The 21,986-nt window shown below is 43.8% G+C and overlaps 1 protein-coding gene across 1 annotated transcript; it reads left to right on the top strand.

Moving 5' to 3' along the window:
• The first annotated feature begins 8,311 nt into the window (after positions 1-8,311).
• On the top strand, positions 8,312-21,983 carry LOC130361074 (uncharacterized). Its single transcript, XM_056563638.1, has 4 exons — positions 8,312-8,395; positions 10,764-10,794; positions 19,701-21,898; positions 21,951-21,983. The coding sequence occupies exons 1-4, from the start codon at positions 8,318-8,320 to the stop codon at positions 21,981-21,983; spliced, it is 2,340 nt and encodes a 779-aa protein (XP_056419613.1). The 5' UTR covers positions 8,312-8,317.
• Positions 21,984-21,986: the final 3 nt, after the last annotated feature.

Genomic DNA, 21,986 nt, shown 5'->3' with positions numbered 1-21,986 from the left:
CCTGACTTTATTGCAGAAAGTACAAAAGGGCCTTGAATTCCCCTTGGGCCTATTGGACGGAGGGTTGGAATTGCGGGGGGCAGGAACAGGGACAGGTTTCCTATGTAGGGGCTGTTCACGGTCAAGTGGAGTGGCCCGGGTGGCGAGCTCCTTCATCACCTTAGTCAACTGTTCAATGTCCGGCTTAACACTTTGTAGGTCAGCGGCTGTGGTGACTGGCAAAGCAGATGATACTGGGGCGGGGCCGGTGATGGTGTTGGTATGGGCCTAACTACCACCCCTAGTGGCTCTTGGACAGGGGTACAAACTTCCTCTAACTCAGTCCCGGACTCAGCACCAAACAGCTGAGGACTCAAACTTGTAGATGGAGTGAGACTTTGCTATCTATGTGCAATGTTTCGGCAACAAACTGCCTTTTTCAAGCATATCAAACAAAGTGACTGTGCATATATGTAGGAATCACAAAATACTGTGATTGGTTACAAAACAGGTGTTCCACATATGTCATTACAATCAATAGCCACATCCTATTGGCTGAACTGTGTTGACATGGTGAATCAGATACATAAACAATATAAATATAGAAAAATTAAGAAAACAGCCATCTATAACATATATATATACTTCGGATGTGTTCACTGGGACTTCACTTACACTGATCCATGTCACCGATCGCATCTTCATCTAATGGATCGCATAGAAATCCTGCGTCTGTGTGTTACAGCATCACTTGTAAACAAACGGACTGCGGCTGCGTGGCTCAACTTCATGCACTTCCGATCAGCTGACCACTATAGGTCAGCTGATGCAGGAGCGTCATAGATGCCCAGTATCAAAACAGTATGGTCCACGCAAGCGCCAACTACTTGCGCATGCGTAGTGCGGCTGAACGTGTCACTGCACATCAGTAAATCAGCCAGCGTATACAATATGCGCTCGCCGATGTCCGAGGCGCACCTGACAAAAAGCGCACCACATTGTCAAGAATACATATGAGTCTGAACAAACTTCTATACATGTACTTATAAAGATAAACATTTTTATTAAACCCAGGCATCTATGTTAATTATAATAATTAAATATCACAAGAAGATGCCATTATTAAAACAAGGATTAGTGTAACACAGAATATATTCAAATTGTTAGATCTTCATTTATAAAAAAATTTTCATGGAGTCCTCAGTGAATTCATCTTCCGCTGTAATCTTCATATAAAGTGAATCAGTGAATAATTAGTGAAGTGAATCTAAAAAGACATATAGAAAAATATTAAAATATCATCATGGAAAAAATATCCAAAACCTCGTTGTCACTTATAAAAGTTAAATACACGGAACAGGTAGAAAAAAATAAAAATAAAAAGTAGTGAAAAAATATTAAAGTAAATGGATAAAGATAAGAAATAAGAAAAATAAATAAAAATAATAAAAATAAAATAAAGTACAAAAAAGAGTGAGAAAAAAAAAGGGAAAAAGAAAAGAAAAAAAGGAGGGGGGAAAGAGGAAGAAAAGAAAAAAAATGGGGGGAAAAAAAGGAAAAAGATGCAAAAGAGAATGGGAAAGGAAAGAAAAGGAAAAAAAGGAAGGGGTAGAGGGGGGAAAAAAGGAAAAGAGAAAAAAAATTATAAAATGGTAGATGAAAAAAATGTAAAATGATAATGAAGGAGAAAAAGGAGAGACAAAAAAGGGACGGGAGGGGGGGGGGGGGGAAGGGGAAGGAGGAAAAAGGAAAGAGAAAAGGGGAAGGAAAAGGAGGGGACGGGGAAAAAAGGGGAGAGGGGGAAAAACAAGAAAGAAAAGAAAAACAAAAATGGGGAGGAGGATAGTGTAAATGCCTACATAAAGGGTTTCAAGCCAAAATCCATATTCAATCCCTTTTGGATACATCGTGTCTAACATATAAATCCATTTAAGTTCTTTCTGACGTAATCATTTCTCCCTATCACCTCCTCGTCTCAAGATAGGTACATGATCTATAATACGAAATCTTAATTGACTAATATTGTGGCCAAATAAAAAAAAAATGCTTATGTAGAGTGAGATCAACCTTTTTAGTCCTAATAGAAGATATATGACCATTTAATCTTATCCGGCACTCATTGGTGGTTTCACCTATATAATAGAGCCCACATGGGCAGGTCAACAGATTTCAAATGATGAGCGGCATGTATATCTACCATAAATTTTGAACGGTTTGCCTGTATGTGGGTGATTTAAAGAATCACCCTTTATCATAGAACTAGCTGAGTACCCGGCGTTGCCCAGTTTTTCCTTCCTAATCGGGGAGGAAAATAAACAAAGGAGGAAGCTTTTGACTTCATATCCCAACCTCCTATCCCGTCCTCCTATCCCGTCCTCCGATCCTGTCCTCCGATCCCCGTCCCCCTTTCCCCGACCCCCCCTTTCCCCGTCCTCCTATCTTGACCTCTCATCCCGTCCTCATATTCCGAACTGTAATATGTGACCAGGCATTGAAATATCTCCATGGGAGTGATTTAACTGTGGATCTAGGATGGAAACTATCATATTGTAAAATACTATTCCTGTCTGTTTTCTTTGTGTATAGATCCAATGATAATCTACCGTCAATTATTGTAACGTGTGTGCAAGAATTGAATCGATGATTCGGACGCCACCATGGTGAACTGAAGTTCAGGATATATACCATTCAGTTCATTCAAGAACAGATGAAGTTGTATCAAAGTACCTGTCCAAATCACAAAGGTATCATCAATGTAACGGAACCAAGTCCGTACATGAGGATACCATTCTGATTTGTAGATGTAATTTTCCTCAAATTCCGTCATATATACATTTGCATATGTGGGAGCCACATTGGACCCCATGGCCGTTCCCCGGTTTTGAACATAGAAGTCATCCCCAAACAGAAAATAATTCTGTCTGAGGATGACTCCCAATAGGTCCAAAACAAGGGAACGTGCCCCCTGCAGAAAGATTAGTGGTTAAAAGACAATTGGCGACCGCCTGGATCCCCTTTGAGTGTTCGATCGACGTGTAAAGATTAACCCCGTCGAACAACACCAAAAGGGATCCAGGGGGCCAAACAAAGTTCTGAATTTTAGAAATCACCAGTGTCACGAATAAACGATTTAGCTGAAGTGGCATGACATCTTAGAATCTTATCCAAATAGATAGCAACGGGGGAGAACACAGAACCACTCCCGGAGACAATAGGTTGTCCGGGAGGGTTCTGGAGGTTCTTATGTATCTTAGGTAAACCATATATGACAGGTGCTATAGGATATTTCTGAGTCAAACATTTTTCCAATTCTGCATCTATAATATTGTTCTCAACCGCCTGTTGTAAAAGAAATGCAATGTCAGCCTGAATTTCCTTAAAAGGATCTTTCCTAAGTTTACTGTAAACTGTGACATCAGAAACCTGTCTGGTAATCTCGGCTAAATAAAGAGGCACCCCCCTTATCCGCCGCTTTAATGGTGATATCAGAGTTTTTTTGTAATCTAGATAGTATATCATGTTCCTTGCGGGTCAAGTTATGCCAACCGGAATGAGTAGAATTTTCTTTTAATATATTGATCTGTTTGGTAACAACTTCCACAAATGCTTCAATTCCATTATTGGTTCTGGGTGGCATAAAATGACTTTTGTTAAACAAATTAACATTCTTTAAAGTTAACTCAGCAGATTGAATCATACTAGTATTAATGTCAACATTATTATTCAACGAAGTGTCCTGGAAAAAGCCCTTCAGGCGCAACCGTCTAAAAAAAATCCCTCCAGGTCAATCAAAAGTACAAACCAATCTGTGTCCATTGTTGGACAAAATGACAATCCTTTCTGCAATACATTAAGTTCCATAGGGGATAAAGATACAGAAGATATATTTACCAGAAGGGATTCCTCTATGTCGTGATCCCTCGCCCCCTCGGTTGACGTGGCTGGGTCCTCTGGTGTGTACGGACACTGGCTTCTCCTGTGTTTATGGCCTCCCCACTGGGTTTTGCGGGGGTGTTCTGGGCTCTGGCTAAAAAAGAAGAATGGGGAGGGGGACCCTCGGAAGAGTCACTATTCAAGGCAGTTGACAAAAATCCCTCTTTATGGGCACAGCGTTTCTGACGATGATGTGGTTTGGCTCATCGTCTACGGTGGTTCCCATCCTGTTCTTGATTCATCTGCCACATGTAAATTCTGCCACATGTAAATTCTGCCACATGTAAATATATGAAGATTACAGCGGAGGATGAATTCACTGAGGACTCCTTGAAAACAATTTTTATAAATGAAGATCTTACAATTTGAATATATTCTGTGTTACACTGATCCTTGTTTTAATATGGCACCTTCTTGTGATATTTATTTATTATAACTAACATAGATGCCTGGGTTTAATAAAAATGTTTATCTTTAAGTACATGTATAGAAGTTTGTTCAGACTCATATGTATTCTTGACAGTGCGCTTTTTGTCAGGTGCGCCTCGGACATCGGCGAGCGCATATTGTATACGCTGGCTGATTTACTGATGTGCAGAGACACGTTCAGTCGCACTACGCATGCGCAAGTAGTTGGCGCTTGCGCGGACCATACTGTTTTGATCCTGGGCATCTATGACGCTCCTGCATCAGCTGACCTATAGTGGTCAGCTGATCGGAAGTGCACGAAGTGGAGCCACGCAGCCGCAGTCTGTTTGTTTACAAGCGATGCTGTAACACACAGACGCAGGATTTCTATGTGATCCATTAGATGAAGATGCAATCGGTGACATGGATCAGTGTAATTGAAGTCCCAGTGAACACATCCGAAGTTTATATATGTTATAGATGGCTGTTTTCTTAATTTTTCTATATTTATATTGTTAATGTATCTGATTCACCATGACAACACAGTTCAGCCAATAGGATGGGGCTATTGATTGTAATGACATGTGTGGAACACCTGTTTTGTAACCAATCACAGTATTTTGTGATTCCTATATATATGAACAGTCACTTTGTTTGATTTGATATGCTTGAAAAAGGCAGTTTGTTGCCGAAACGTTGCACATGGATAGCAAATAAAGTCTCACTCTATCTACAAGATTGAGTCCTCAGCTGTTTGGTGCTGTATCCACTTTGGACTTTTGTATGCCTTTCCGGGTTGGCATTCCCGGATGATTACTTGCACACGCTGATTGGATCGGTGCTGTCTCTCCTCTTTACCTTCAGTCCCAGACTCAATCACTTGAATAGCCAGTCTTTTAAAAGTGGGGAAGGACAAATCAATTGGGCTTTGTCCCATTTATGAGCCCCATCGATAAATCTGACCAGTAACACCTTGTTGCCCTGCTCGGGAGTTATACCATCTAGTTTTTGAACAGTCTCTAGGGCATTCTGTAGGGCTATGGCATAAGCTCTTAAAGTCTCAGAGGTGAGACTAGAAAACTTCATTGACCAAAAAGAAGAGCCCACCTTTTTAACAGTTGTGGTGGCTGGGGCATAGAACAGCATTTATCTTGGTCTTGTTGGCAAAAACCAAGGTATGATTCCAGTCCCCTCCCCCACATCTTTATAGGGTATTGAGTTACCAAAACTGCAAAAAAAAAAAAAGTCTCACCTGGCTTCTGTCGCCTTTCATACAGCCAGATACGTACCTCTGATGGAGAATGCAACTCAAATACCTGGTACAGGCCTTTAAAGATCTGCTCTGCAGTTGCTTTCTTGGAGACTGGCTGGGTGTGGGCTTCCTCTAGTGCTGATCCCTGTAGTTATCCTGTGAGCAATTGCACCTGTTGATTAGGAGGGAAAGAGTAAAAGGCAAACAGACTCTAGATCCTTTCCTTGAAATCCCTCAGGATGAAGGAGTCTCCATTGTAGGTAGGGAGGACAGGGTTCCCCATGAATACCGGTGCTGATGCTGGAACACACAGGTTGTTGATGGGGACTGCAGGCAGAACTGGTAGCATTCCGGCCACTGGGTCAACAGAAAATCCAGCTGCTGGAGATGAAGGGGCACTGTCGCATGGTTGATCCGGAAAGCTGGGTGCCGACATCCTGTAGACTTTTTGAGTGCGCTGTCACTTTAAGAAGAATTGAGTGCGAGCTCCCTTTTTAAGATGCTGGTTGACAATTGACATGAAGATGACTTTGAGCTTACTTGAGCTGACTTTGTGGCTGTAGACTTTAGGCTTGAGCCCTCCAATGCTCTGGACACACACACTGAGACGACTGCACTGGACCTCAGCAGGAGCAAGAATGCTGGAAGAGAGAGATTGCAGCCCCTCCCCTGTTTTTTATAGGAGAGCTTAGCAAGGATCCCATAGGTCACTTGGGGGATCACCTGGTCACTACTGCTTCCTGGGTAACAAGCACATGGTATAATATTTAAAGCAACAGTACACTAGTAATACAAACCTATATACAATAAGGGTTACACTGTAAGGGGGGCCATGGGGACATGGAGGGACTCTGCCTGACAGGGCAGGATAAATGTATGGGGACACACCATCCTGTACTGGGCCACCACACACTACTTGATCTGCGCTGCTCTTTTTGCTTTAAAAAACAAGCAAATCTTTGATTCTTGAAATGCGCTTTGTGAACATAGCCTTAGAAACAATGCAAAGTAAAAATAAAAAAAGAAATTAAAAAAATGTTCCATGGTTTTTACTGGTAGTTTTCAATGTAAGAACACTGAAAAAATAAAGCACATGCAGTAATTATAATAATTGCATTTATTTATACGGCACCAACCTATTCGGCAGCACTGTACAATACATATACAGACAAAATGAGATATTGCATAGTAAAGTATCAAACAAGAGGAAGGGCCCGGCTCACAAGAGCTTACAATCTATGGGGGAATAGGGTGATACAAATTCTGTTCAGCGAGAACAAGGCCTCATTGATGATGTTATATTGGCTGATCTCAAAGAAAATGGCTGTGTTTTCAGAAACAGTGTGTCTTCAGCTGTTGCAAAATTAAGGCTGTCCGGCCATGCTGGGAGTTGTAGTTTTGCAACAGCTGGAGATGCACTGATCTATGAAAACAAAAAATAAAGACTGAAGTGTGACTTATTAAAAGCTTTGGGTATAGTCTGATTGTTGTGACTTGTCATACACTCTTTCTTCCACTAGAGGGAGACTTGTTTTCTATATAATTTGCAATCTTTTGTAGTTTTTGATGAAGAACTCCCAGGATCTTCGCCATGCCACCATGTTGGGTGGTTCCTCAGCTCTTGCTTGTGATGGTTCTGAAGGGAACATTGAATGAAGGCTTTTTTGGAAATCTTGGCTATGGAAGATATAGAAGTGTAAGTATGAACTGGGCTGTCAAAACTTTCTGTAGGGAACTTAGACACCTGGGGGTGAAATTTTATAATCCTGCCTAATCTATAGACTGTGTATTCTGGAGTTGTGCCAGATTGTTCACAGTGGCTCATGCCGATAAATTTAATGTATGTTGCTACACGTCATAGTTTTACATCCTCTATTTGTTAGTTTACTTTCTGCCTTGTAATATATTTTGCGCCAATGTTTTGGTGCAATGATTACGCACTGGGGGAGATTTATCTTAAACCTGTACAGGGAAATGTTGACTAGTTGCCATTAGTAACCAATCAGATAGCTTTTTTCATAAGATAAAAATAAAAAAGCTTCTGAAAAACAAAAGAAGCGATCTGAATGGTTGCTATGTGTTGTATTTTTCCCTCTAAGGCCATGTTCACACAATGGAATTTCCTAGTAGAATCTGGGCTTCTGCTGCACTGTGGAAACTTGTCGTGGAAATCCTGATTCCGGCCTCCGCCGAAAGAATTCACATGTCAATTCTTTCGGCAGCATTCTCTCAGAAATGCTTTGCCCACTTTTTTCTGCTGGCACTGCTATTTATGGAATGATCCGCCCATGTTTTCACAAATATTCTGCCATGTGAACATAGCCGGAGGCCACATTCACAAGGCAGAATTTCCATGTGGAATGCGACTGTAGCGGTCAGAGGAGTAGGGGACCGCAGTGCAGGATTCAAGTACGGTACAGCAGACAATGAGGCTGAAGCAGAAACCGGCTTTATTAACCAACTGAGTATAATGGCAGGAAAATGATGTTAACAGAAATAACAGATTACATAGGTTTGCAGCAAAGTTAACTGTAACGTGATACATAAAATGGCGCTCCCGCCAACGCACACACAGAAATACAGGCTACTCTGCTATATGATCCTATCTGTTTCCCGCTAACCGGGACACGTTGCTGCAACGTTCTGTCTAAGGGAACCTGCTCTATGCCCTATCACAGGTCAGCACCGGTGCACACTCACAGCTCTGTAGGTACAGCTGCTTTGTCTCAGTCTCTGTGATGGTGGATGCAGTCAGGTCTCTGGATCTCTCCCTTGCTGTCTACAGCTGCAGTCTATAATGCACTGGTCTGGGTTTCTTTGCAGGTTGCTTATCTTGTTCTGTCACTTGGAGGTCACTGTAGTCTGCTCCCTTGCTCTGTAACTTGCTTGTTCTGGGATGTTCTCCTCTCTTTCTCTGGTTCTCAGCTGCAGTCTGTAGCATCACAGTTCAGCTCTGTCTCCTCTGGCAGGATACTGTTGCTCTGTCCCTGGATTACACTTTGTACAGTCCCTCAAGGCCACTTTGTACAGTCCCTTTCCTCAGCTCAGCACAGCTATAGAGAGCCGAACACCACACAGTCCCAGGAGCTTCCTGCTCCTCCTCCTCTCCAGAAAGATCTCTTCTCTTAAAGCCACAACAACAGCTGTCTTATTCTCACTTACAACAACTGTGACCTCTTGTGGCTGAAAGATGCATGACAGTCTGTGGGACTTTCTCACTATAAGTACAGTGTACTGGAGTTTAGTCATTCTAGGGGCTGACCCCCCCCCTACACGGCAACAAAATTCTGCTCAGAAATTCAGTTGCAACAGAGACCCATTGTTTTTAATAGGATTCTGCTGCATCGTGCACACGGCGAAATTTCCACACTGAAATGTGGTGCAGAAATGTAAAATTCTGATCTCCACATGTCAATTCCTTATGCAGAATCCACTTGGAAGTGCATTGCCATCTATGGAGATGCCGCATTTCTGAAAGGTACCACCTCTGACGGCACCTGTGAACATAGCCTTAGCCAATATTTCCCAAGGAGTATGACTCCATCTGTTGCAAAACTTAGCTACTTTGCTATTATAGGGTTACAGAATGCGGCCAGACCCCTGCGATCAGACATCTTATCCCCAATCCTTTACATAGGGGATATGATGTATAAGGCCGAAATACCCCTTTAATGAAGAACATGTACCTATCTGTTGAGTGTGCGGAAAGTGCATCCAACTTGATTTACACAGACAGTGATATATTTGCCCTCATTAATTTTACGGAAATAAAACATACTGTTTAAAATACAGCCATATTTTGGGACATAGATGGCCCAAAATATATCCCACATGCTTTTACTACAGCCAAAGAAAGGTGAAATTCAGCCAATGAAAATATTTTAAAGAAAAAAACTTTAGGACTGAAAGTCCCGGGAAAGAAAAACAGAAATTCAGAAAGTCTTAGTCTCAGAAAATTAATGATATTTCCAAGATGATAATGGGATGTCCCAGTACAGGATATGCTCCTACAGTCCAGTCAGGTTGCAGGTGAGTCTTGAGGACGTACAGGGACTCAGTGTTTCCCCATAATGTGTATGTTATATATTAACGGTAAAGGACCTTTTGATATGGTCACATGATTTAGTCACATAAGGGTTGTCACATGTTTTGTTACCCAGAGAGCACATGGTGACCAGATGACCCACGGATAGCCTATGGGCTCCTTGCTCAGCCCCCCTTTATAAGGGGGGAGGTACTTCAATCACTCTCTTAGATCCTGAGGTCAAGTCCAGTCCAGTCCAGTCCAGATGTCTCAGAGCCAGTGTGCAGCACATCTGGAGGCCACAAGCCTAAATTGCAGCCACAAGTCAGTAAGTCAAGTCATCTTTGTCTGCTGTCACTATCTTCAGTCAACTCAAGTCAGTTATAGTCAGTGTGGCTGCGCTAAAGTCTGTCAAGTCACTGCAAGTCCCAGCAAGCTGCGAGGTCCCTCGTGTTACTGGTCACCTCTCTGGAAACCTTACTGCCCTGTTCAACTTCAGTTGTGCTACCATTAACCTTAAACTGGCCTTGGACTATTATTTACCCCTGCCTAACCTAGGACTAACGGGATTACCTTAAGGTGGTTACATAGGTAAACCTCGCCCTGGTGTCACGAACACGAAGGGGTTAATACCATCTACCCCTACACCTCACATCTCTCCCCGACACCACAATAAGGAGGCTTAAGTGGAGCACCAAGAGCGAGAAAAGCTTTCTCTACTCCTGGAGAGTTACTTTACATGCGTTGAAATAATAATAATCGGTATGTGCACATGGACATTCCGCTGCAGTAGAGTCCCGTTGATTTCAATGGGATTCTGCAGCATTGTACATACAGCGAAATTTTCATGGCAGAAACAGAAATTCTCAATTCCGGCATTAACAGAAAAAATAGACCTGTCTATTCTTTCTGCAGATACTGCTCAGTCCTAGCATCTGCCGGATAATTAAAATGTGTGTATTGTCCCCCCATGTTTCCCAGGCAGATATTCTGAACATTTTCCGCTGTGTAAACCCAGCTCAAAAGTGCTCACTTTGTTGAAAAGACACAAATCTAGATGAGATTTATACAACAGCCATGCCACCATTAACAATGTTCTAATAGCTGTAATGACTACAGGGGCCTCCTCCTATAAGATCCATTCATAATATTTCTTTTACTTTGTAGGAGAATTACGCTGAAAATGATTTCCAAATAGGTAAGTCTTTTATTCTGTAAATTTAGACGAATGCAAACTGACATTAAAGGAGTGATATCATAGTAAAAAAAAAACTTATGCAGAGGGTTATCCTTTTGATAGGGGAGAAGTTTTAGATCGAGGGGGGGTCTGACCGTTATGACCTTAGCGATCTCCTGCACCGGGCCTGGCACCCCCGTACTGGAGTGCGTCGACCACAGCATGAAGCAGCGGCATTCACAGCTCCTCCATGTATCTCTAGGGAGAGCTGGCAATTGCCAAACGGCTCTCCCATAGAGATACATGGAGGGGGCGTGTTTGCCACCGCTTTGTGCGGGAATTACAAGCCCCTGTGTCGTTTAGTAGATCGCGGAGGGTGACAGCAGTCGGATCCCCTCCCATCTAAAATCTTATGGATAGGAGAGAAGTTTTTTGACATGATATCTCCTTTCAAAAGTTTGATAATAGGAACCTGGAAAGGAAAGGGTTAAAAAAAAATTGTGCAAATGGCCAATATAAAGGAGTTATTCAGTGTTATTTTTTTAATTGCTTGTAAAAAAAAAAAAAAATAAATACTTGCCTCATCTATTACAACTAGAGATGAGCGAATCGAAATTGACGAACCCGAATTCATTACAAATTTCATGAAAAATTCGATTCGCAACGACGCGCGAATCGCTTCTTTAAACTCCATTTTACAGCGTTCCAGGCTATTGGAGACCTAAGATGTCGGATCCATATGTGAGTACATGGGGCAGGGGATTATGGGAGGGCAGGAAACAGCGGCGGGAATGAAGGTAGGCGGGCTGACCCTGAATCACATGTGAGATGCAGCCTATCCTTGTTCACTGACCCCTGTGATGTCACAGCCCCTATATAATCGGCGGCCATATTGCCTCTCTTCATTTCATCTATGCACTCAGATGGAGAGGACGGGACTGCGTGTGTGTGAATAGCTCATACCACAGCATTACACTGCAACTGCTAGTCACATCAGCATTAGGGAAAGGCAGGAGTGCAGAGTGCTGTGCTGTTACACTGAGAAGGATCATTGATAGCTAAACCTCCTATTCACGTTATTGAGCATTGCAGCAGAGAGGGGCAGATAGCTGTCAGCTGCCTCATACAGATCTCCAAGCTGCCTGAACTTTCTGAAGCATCTTATCTCCTCATTGTTCAGCCCAATTGAGTCTTCTGCTGCTCAGAAATGTGTGACAGAGTGCAATTTAGGGTTTAATCCCTGGATTTTTTTTTTTGTGGTGCTGCACTGTTGGGTCCCGCTGCTGTTCAGAAATACGTGATTGTTCAGTGGACTGTAGTGCATTTGTACCATTTTGTACCTGTTAATCTGTCAAGGGGCTACATACTGTGCAAGTCCAAACAATACTATTCACCGGCTGTTTTTTTTTTTTTTTTTTTTTTTTTTTAAATAGTATTTTCTGCGTATAGCTACGCATATTACTGCCCTCATCAGTGCATACCACATACATCCAAGTATTGTACCATTTAGTACCTGTTAAGCTGTCAAGGTGCTCCATCCGTCAAAGTCCAAACAATAGTATCCACCGGCTGGTGTTTTACAAAAATACAGATTTTTTCTGCGTATAGTTAGGCATATTACTGCCCTCATCAGTGCATACCGCATATAGGTACATCCAAGTATTGTACCATTTAGTACCTGTTAAGCTGTCAAGGGCCTACATACGGTTCAAGGACAGCCGTAAGTAATCACCTGCTGCTGTTCTAGACAAATACTGTTTAAAGAGTAGTGTAGCGTATTGTAATACCCTCATAAACGCACTAAGTATGTCAGGCAAAGAAGTGCCAGGACGTGCACAGAAGAGTGGCAGAGGCCTAAATACTTCAGGCAGAGTTGGCAGCAGACTTGGGGCTAGTGGCAGCAGGAGTCGCAGTGAGAGGCCTGAGCTCCCGTTATCAGCCAGCGGTCGTGTCTCCACCAGCAACCCATCTGCTGTCGTCGATTGGTTAACACGCTCATCCACATCATCACAAGTGAAATCTGACACCCCCAGTCAAGAAGGGGAGGAGACATGCGCCGCTTGCTCCGCTAGGCGGCCAAGTAGTGATGCGGAGAGTGACGTGGGTGGCGGTGTTGCAAGGGTTCAGGGTCCAGAAACAGACACTGTTGGGGAACCTGAGGAGGACATCGGTGACGTGCACACACCTGTGGATGATGATGAAGCCGATTGCAATTGGGAGCCTGGTACAGAAGGGGCTTCATCATCATCAGGAGAAGAGAGTTGCAGGTTGCCCTTGAGGCAGCAAAGCGGTAGCACAGTTGGCAGTCAGCGTGGTGGCAGTAGTGGAAATTCAGGAGCCAAACGTGCCCGGGGGAGACCACCTGCTTCGCGGCAGCCTACCTTTCCGGGAGGTAGTAGAACAGGGGTTCCTGGAGACGGCGCCAGTAGCAGTCAATTAGTGCGGACTGCGGGTGGGAAAATCAGCTACTCGGCGGTGTGGAAGTTTTTCATAAGGCATCCGGAGGAGGTTCACGTAGCCACATGCAAGATCTGTCGGCAGAAGGGGAAGCGTGGCCAGGGTCCCAATGTCGGCACCACGGCCCTGCGTCAACACATGCTTCGCCACCATAAAGCGGCCTGGGAGAACCATGGCTCCAATGTAGTGGTCCAGCCTTCTGCATCACCCAGTGGCCATCCGCTCCCTACTTCATCCAGCCAAGTTTCCACCACCTCAGCCGAAGGGAGCTGTGTGTCAAACCCTCCTTCTGTCGCTCCTGCTTCTCCCACTTTTAGTCAGCCATTCCGCCAACAATCCATCGGCGAAGCCATGTCCAAGAGACAACAGTTATGCGCCCACTCATCCAACAACCATAAACCAACAACATAACTCCCTGAAGGATTTCAGGGCATACAATGGTACCAACAACCTTTAGGGGTAGCCCCCCAAGGGGTTAACCCTAAACTAGAACCCCCCCCCCCTAAAACTTTTAGTGTCAGTTAAAACAAAGTATCCCTTGTGAATGTGTTTTTAAAAACACAGCCAAGTGTGTGAACTTGGTTTTAAGATGCACCCATAAAGTATGCAATTCTTGTCCGCTATGGTTTTTCCAGTGGGTGCATCTTATTGTCCTGAAATGACCACTGCTGGCTGCTAGTTAAAGCTGTCACCGATAGCCCTCCACAACCCGACGTTTCGTCATCTCACGCTGACTGTCATGGGAGTTTTTAAATACACATTCACATACACTTATAAAGTATTAAGTTTTAGGGGGGGTTTCTAGTTTAGGGTTAACCCCTTGGGGGGCTACCCCTAAAGGTTGTTGGTACCACTCATCCAATGGCGCAAAAGTTGAATGTGCTCCTATCCAAGTTGCTGGTGTTGCAGTCCCTCCCTTTTCAAGTGGTGGACTCTGCACCTTTCAGAGAATTGATGGCTTGTGCCGAGCCGAGGTGGAGAGTCCCAAGCCGTCATTTCTTTGCGAAGAAGGCAGTACCAGCCCTGCATAAGTTTGTACAAGAGAAGGTGGGACAGTCCTTGAGCCTGTCAGTGTGTTCAAAAGTGCACTGCAGTGCCGACGTGTGGAGCTGTAACTACGGGCAGGGTCAATACTTGTCTTTTATGGCCCACTCGGTAAATGTGGTTCCTGCACAGCCACAACAGCAACTTGGACAGGTCACACCGCTTCCTTCTCCACGCTCTCGCTCCCAGGCAGTTGGTCCTGTTACAGTGTGCGACGATGCCTCCTCATCCTCCACAGTGTCCTTGGTCTCCACTGCACGTCCAAATCTCGGTGGCCCTTCATCGTACCATGTGTGTAGGGCACGGCGGTGTCGAGCTGTTCTTCACATGGTTTGCCTTGGCGAACGGAGTCACACGGGAGGAACTGCTAAAGTTCATTAGTAAAGAAATCTGAGTATGGCTTACTCCACGAAATCTGGAAATGGGAACCATGGTGATCGACAACGGGAAGAACATCGTGTCCGCGCTGCGACAAGGAAGTGTGAAACATGCGCCCTGCATGCCACACGTGTTGAATCTGGTTGTCAAGCACTTCCTCAAGTCTTCACCCCATTTGCAAAACATCCTGAAAATGGCAAGGAAACTGTGCATGCACTTCAGCCACTCATACACCGCCAAGCACACCTTCCTTGAGCTGCAGCGTCAGAACGGTATCCCACGACATAGTCTTATTCGTGACGTTGCCACACGTTGGGATTCCCCCTCCATATGTTGGACAGACTATACGAACAAAGAAAAGCCATCACCGATTTCTTGATGATCCAAGCAGAAAAGAGTACTCCCCTGTGTAACTTCAATGTGAACCAGTGGCAGCTCATACGTGACACCTGCCGTTTGCTGAGGCCCTTTGAGGAAGCCACATTATTTGTGAGTCGCCTGGATTACGCCATGAACGACATAATTCCACTCCTATATTTCCTACAACAAATGATCGAAACCATGGCTGGTCACGGCAATGGAGACGTTGCGCCTACATCTCAAGGCTACATGAGCCCTGTGGGGGCTGAACTGGAGGAGAAGGATGATGAGGGGAAGAGCGGAGCACAGTTTAGGTTGGATGAGATGGCCGGTGTTTTTAGTCATCGGACAGGAGAGGAGGAGCAGGAGCAGCCAGAGGAGCTGGAGGGTTACGAGGAAGTTGAGACAGAGGACCCAGACACACCGTGGCAGTATGCAGTGGAGATGGAGGCAGGTAGTCCCTCCGAGTCACTGGCGCATATGGCACGATGCATGCTCAGTTGCCTGCGTAGTGACCCCCGAATTGTCAAAATTCGTCAACGGGATGACTTCTGGATCTCCACCTTATTAGACCCTCGCTACCACCCCAAAATGGGGGCCTTTTTTACACCCACTGAGAGGGAGGACAAACTGACCTACTACAGAGATATTCTACGTAGTCAGTTGGCTGATGCCTATTGGCCACATGGTCCATCCACTCGCAGGTCTACAGTCGCTGATGAGTAGCTTTCTTCACCCGCAACTCATCAGCAGCAGGTAAACATGGAGCAGGACCTGAACCAGCAGGTGGTGGCATACCTTGACATGGCCATGCCAATAACCATTGAAGATCCGCTGGACTTCTGGGCAGCCAAACTTGATTTATGGCCACAACTAGCAGAGTTTGCCCTGGAAAAGCTGTCCTGCCCGGCCAGTAGTGTGCCATCAGAGCGGGTGTTTAGTGCGGCCGGGGCCATAGTCACCCTAAGGCGAACTCGTCTGTCCACTAAAAATGGGGAGAGACTGACGTTTGTGAAGATGAATCAGTGATGGATCAGCCAGGATTTCCAGCCACCAATGCCAGATGCTTCAGAGTAGATGCACCATGCTGTTACACCAACATTTCCCAATTATGGTTGGTTATGTAACCCTCTTTGGTACTGCGATTGCCTGCTCCTGGCTCATCCTGTGTCTTTCAGGAACTACTTGCCTCCCTGATGCCTCAAGCCTTGGGCCTTCAATTTTTGGATGTTTAGCAGTAGCTAAATACATGCTTAATATGAATGTCAACATTGATCTTTAAATGTAAGGGGTTATGAAACCCTCTTGGGTACTGCGAATGACTGCTCCTGACTCATTCTGTGTCTTTCAGGAAATAATTGCCTCCCTGATGCCTCAGGCCTTGGGCTTTCAATTTTTGGAAGTTTAGCAGTAGCTAATACTTGCTTAATGCAAATTTCAACAATGATCTTTAAATTCTTGGCGCTCTGCCAGGGCCTTCTCCTACCCCGCCGGGGCCGATCCGAGGACCTCACTAAACCATCCAATCGGTAGTAGAGACATGCGGTGTGTACAAAGGGCAGGGACTTAATGAACCCGAGCTTATGACCCGCGCTTAGTTGTGATTCTTCTTTCCTGTCAAATAATTGCAATCCCTGATCCCTAGCGCGAACGGGATTCAGCGGGTTACCCACACCTGTCGGTGAAAGATAGACGCTGGTCCGTTCAGTGTAGCGCGCGAGCAGCCCCGGACATCTGAGGGCATAACACACCTGTTATTGCTCGATCTCGTGAGTGATCGTGCAATGTAAGGGGTTATTAAAGCCTCTTGGGTACTGCTGATTCCTACTCCTGACTGCTCCTGTTTCTTTCAGGAACTACTTGACTTCATGATGCTTCTGGGCTTGGGCCTTTAATTTTAGGATTTTTGAAATACATACATACATACATACATACATACATACATGCTTAATTTAAATTTCAACATTTATGGTGCAATGTATGGGGTTATTAAACACTCTTGGGTAGTGTTTTTTTTCAAATTTTCTGATAATTATCACAGTAATAAACTTGAATTTTCCACAATAATAACCATTACACCATTGAACGATTGTTGCGTGTGATTTTGAACTCTGCTTCTTTATTTCATAAAAAATTATTTTATAGAAGAATGTTTTTTGGTGGTCCACCGTCCTGCATTATAGAGTCTTCTGGACTCTTGGATATGCGCTTGTTCTTAAACAAAGGTACAAAAAACAAAAATGCCCGGTCAGGGCTCTGGAGACGTTGCTCCTACATCTTACGGCCACATGAGCCCTGTGGGTGCTTGTGAGATAAGGTCCTTTTTACCCACACGGCGGGGTCCAGGACATAAATTTTGATTTAAATTTCAAATAAAAAAATCACACATTTCTATGGTCTCCTCATGCAGCAGCCAACTCCAGGCTGCGTCGTTCTGGTAATATATAGAGAGCACTCGCTTTCCAAAATTTTCGTTAACATTTTTCGGCAAAAATGTTTGTTTTTTTTTATTCGGGATTGTGAAGCTTTGGTGCATACTCATGCATCAGCCAACTTCAGCCTGTCTCATTCAGGCAATATATGGTTTACTGATGGCGCTGCCGGGCCTGGGTCTGGGAATTTCAAATTTTCTCATAGGTAGCACCCGCTATCCATAAGTCTTCTTCATAAATTTCTACAATTGTTGTGTTTTTTTGGAGGGATTGTGAAGCCCTAGTGTGTACTCGTGCATCAGCCAACTCCAGGCTGTGTCATTCAGGAAATATATAGGTAGCACCCGCTGTCCTAAATATTCTTCTTTTTTTTTTTTTTTTAAATGGTTGTTTTTTCTTTGGGATTCTGAAGCCCTGGTTTGTACTCAATGCTGCTTCCTGCTACACTCTGTCAGCCCGTTGGTCCTGTGACAGTGTGCTACTCCGCCTCCACTGCCCGGACAAGTCTCAGTGGCTCTTCAGCATACCATGTGTGCAGGTCACGGCGGTGTCACGTTGTTCTTCACATGGTTTGCCTTGGCGAGAAGTCTTGGAAACAATGGCCGGTCAGGGCAGTGGAGACGTTGTGCCTAAATCTCACGGCCACATGAGCCCTGTGGGGGCTTTTTGGATTTGGTCCTTCGTACCCACACGCTGGGGTCCGGGACTCGCAAAGGTTGTTTTACATTTCAAATCAAAAAATGAGGGCGCTGTTGGGCCTGGGTCTGGGAATTTCAAATTTTCTCATAGGTAGCACCCGCTATCCAAAATCTTTTTCAAAAATATCTAAAATTGTGGTGTTTTTGGGGGGGGGATTGGGAAGCCCTGCTGTGTACTCATGCATTAGCCAACTCCAGGCTGTGTCATTCAGCCACAATATGGTGTCCTCATGCTTTAGCCTCATCCAAGCGGTGTCATTCAGCCACTGTATGGTGTCCTCATGCTGCCAACACCTCTACACTGTGCCATTCAGCCACTAAATGGTCTCCTCATGCTGCCAACTCCTCCACGCTATGTCATTCAGTCACTATCTGGTCTCCTGACACTGATGCCACCACCAGGCTCTGTAATTGTGCGGCAGTGGTTCTAAAAACGATGTCGGTAATCTGCATGTTATTCTGAATAACAGTATTATTTTACTAACCCAGCACACTCCATATGCATTTTAGAACACAGCAAAGTGTTCTATACCCCTATAGAGGCTGTATGTAGGCTAGAAATAGCCTTTTTTAATATGGATTTGCCGCAAAAAAAATTCGGATCGAAACAAACTTTTTCGGAAAATTCGGCGAATCGCCCGAATCGAATTTTTGAAAAGTTCGCTCATCTCTAATTACAACACATTCAAGGCCCCCGCCAGTCTCTCGCGCCATTGACATGTGTCTGCTGCAGCCAATCACAAGGTGTAGCCCAGTGTTTTTTCAAACGGCGTGTCCCCAGCTGTTGTAAAACTACAACTCACAGCATGCTGGGAGTTGTAGTTTTGCAACAGCTGGAGACACACTGTTTGGAAAACACTGGTGTAACTTGTCACAGCCAGTGATTGCTCTAATAACCATTTGTAGCATTTTTAGGACTTCAATTTACAAATAAAAGTGGTCAACCAATAACAAGCTGCCCATAGGGTTAACTTCTGCAGGAAGCCCTATTAGCTCTAACTTGTTTGGACTGGAGCACTCCCGCAGGGCAAGTAAAGCATTACACAGACTGGTCCTCCAGAGTAAGAGACCTCTTTTTGGGCCACTTGAATAAATATATATATATATATATATATATATATATATATATATATATATAATATGCATAATACATAATCATCATCAGATTGAGGTTCCTGAGGCCCATTAGTGAAAAGTAGAGCCCACCTCCTTTTATTTTTTTTATTATGTTTTTCATACAGGGCCTAATAGGATATCTAGTAAATGGTATTATAGTCGGGTCCAAATGAGGTTGTCTTCTGCTAGGCCCTACATAGTCGTACATTGTAGTCTGGGCTCATCAGAGGATCTTTTGGTTTTTTGGTGGGCCAGTCGGACCATTTAGTGGGCAGTAAAGACCTTCTCCCGAAAAGAAAAAAAAACGGAAAAAAACAAACACTAGATTGTTGCCAATGTGTGTGGACCATTTTAGAATCTTACTAGGCACTTTTTTGATGATATATTTGAGATTTGGTGTGAATTTGTGGGCTTCATAATTTATTTTTTTTGTCCTTTCCAGAGTTTAATCCATCTGCAGTGTTGGCCTTTGTTCCCGCAAGAAGCTGCCATTCACAGCTTAGTGGTGACCATGGAACGTTCTCTCCACCAGTATTCTATGGGAATATTGATGTACATCTGTGGTGTAACTGGACTGTTCTGGCTGCTCCCGGAAAGCATATTGTCATCTACATCACTGGCTTCAGAACAAATGAAAGCTGCCGTGATAACCTAGATGAAATAATATTTGAAGGCATATCATCTTCTGTAGAAACCTCCATTGTGTATGCCTGTTGGAATAAGCATACCCATGTGTTTGCCACTGAGGCCTCAGCAGTCAATGTTGTGCTACTTTGGCGCAGTTTTTCAAATATCAGCTCTAAAAGATATTTTGAGGGAAGATACTACATCTTTGATGATCCTGTCCTTGGACCAAGTTCCGAGTCTGGGAATTGTTCATTAACCAATAGGCAAAATATATCAACCAGCGAAGTTATTCAAGGTTCATACCCTGACAAGAGGCTGAAAAATGAGTCCCATCTGTATTCTGTATTTCCAGAATCTTCATCTAGCAAAAGGTTTAAAAGCAGCATACATCATTATTCTCAGGGACCACCTACTGTGGTGGAAACCTACAGCCCAACCTACACTATAAACCACCTCCCAACTACAACCACCGCTGAAGATGACCTGTTACCAGTTACACAGACTTTAGTGCAAAACCTTTCAACAATTGATAATAAATTTAAGCCCCAGTTGCCAGTCTTGACACAGTCCATGGACCTTAGTGTATATAAAGGTCACACAGTTCAGCCAACAGCAGAAGACCTGGAACCAAGTCAGGTTGCAAAATTGGAAACTGATGGAAAAATGTCTCACTCTGAATTTGTCTCTGAGACACCAAATTTAATCTCAACCCATTCCACTGAGCTTCTTAAGGTAGACCAACATTCTGCAGTTCTTGCCCACAGTCTGGTCACATCTATTGCCGAGTTGAAGTATGTCAGTACAATTCATGTTGTTCAAATGTCTCCATACTCCAGTCCTACTAGATTACAGGAAACCCCACAGGTTAACACAACTCACACTGTTGTGTTCCACGAAACCTTATATGTAGGAAAATCAAATGTTTTTGAGAACCAACATCTCAGTAAAGAAGACTTTGAGCCCCCTGGAGATTTTCAATTCATTACCACCCTAGCTCCCGATGCTCCAGAATCTTCACTGGTTCACATATTCCATACAGATTTTCCTGAGCCTTCACTTTCAAGTGACTTAACACATTCCAGTAAAATACATACCACCAAGACATCACATCTAATCATGGACCAAACTAGTGAGCACATCAGTATGCCAAGTTTCAACGTAACCCAGGCTTTCTCTAAGACCCTAAATGTCAGTGTGATCAGTTCTATTGAGTTCCAGGAGACTGTATCTTTAAGATTAACCGAATATTTTGAGCCTACAGTTTTAAATGTCAGTACAGTCCAACTTGTTGATCTCGTGGAGGTGAAGCCTCTTTATGTAACCGACATTACAACGCTTTCAGAAGTGCCCAAATCTGTTACCAATAAAATGGTCCATACTGTAGTAGGACAGTCTGTGGGTCTAAATACTACAAAGAGTGCACACCTACTAATGTTGTCTATTAGGATAGAATCTAATCCTAAAGAACCAGTTTCAGAATATACATGGCAGGTAGCATCTAGTCATCCTACACTACATCCAGACTCTTTGAATAAATCACAGCTTCAGTCAACCTCATTCACAGAAGGGCATACCTCAGTATTACATGGTCAATTTTTTCCTCTACAAGTTTCTGAGCAACCCTTTCTACCAAACTATGAAAGCGCTCTTCAGCCACCCATTACTACAACTAAGACATTAAATAATGTTATAGCTGGAAAAACTGAAATGGCTGATCCTGAACAACTAGAATCATACACATCATTGATTCCTACTTCTAGCACTGCATCACCTATCTCATCTCCTAAAATCCTAACTTCTGTTTTGGACTTTCAGATAGTACACCCAACATATTGGATCACTGTAGAACAACCACAAGATCCAGTAACTCCAAAAAGCACTGTAGTAATTCCTGATCAACAACTAATGCTTGAAAGTACTTTGGCTTCTCACCCAATCCCTGAAGTTCCAACTGAATTTATATATTCTAGGAGCACGCCTCCAAATACTGAAAAGATGGACAAGATGGCGCCTGTAACTGAATATATGATAGTAACTGACTATAGGATTACAAGATCTCTTGTAGAACCTACAAAAGCTTTGGACTGGTGGGCAGTAAAAG

This window comes from Hyla sarda, chromosome 3 (genome assembly GCF_029499605.1).
Source record: "Hyla sarda isolate aHylSar1 chromosome 3, aHylSar1.hap1, whole genome shotgun sequence".
NCBI classification, from domain to species: Eukaryota; Metazoa; Chordata; class Amphibia; order Anura; family Hylidae; genus Hyla; species Hyla sarda.
Note: the sequence above shows the minus strand (reverse complement) of the source record. Positions and strands in the feature narration are given on the sequence as shown.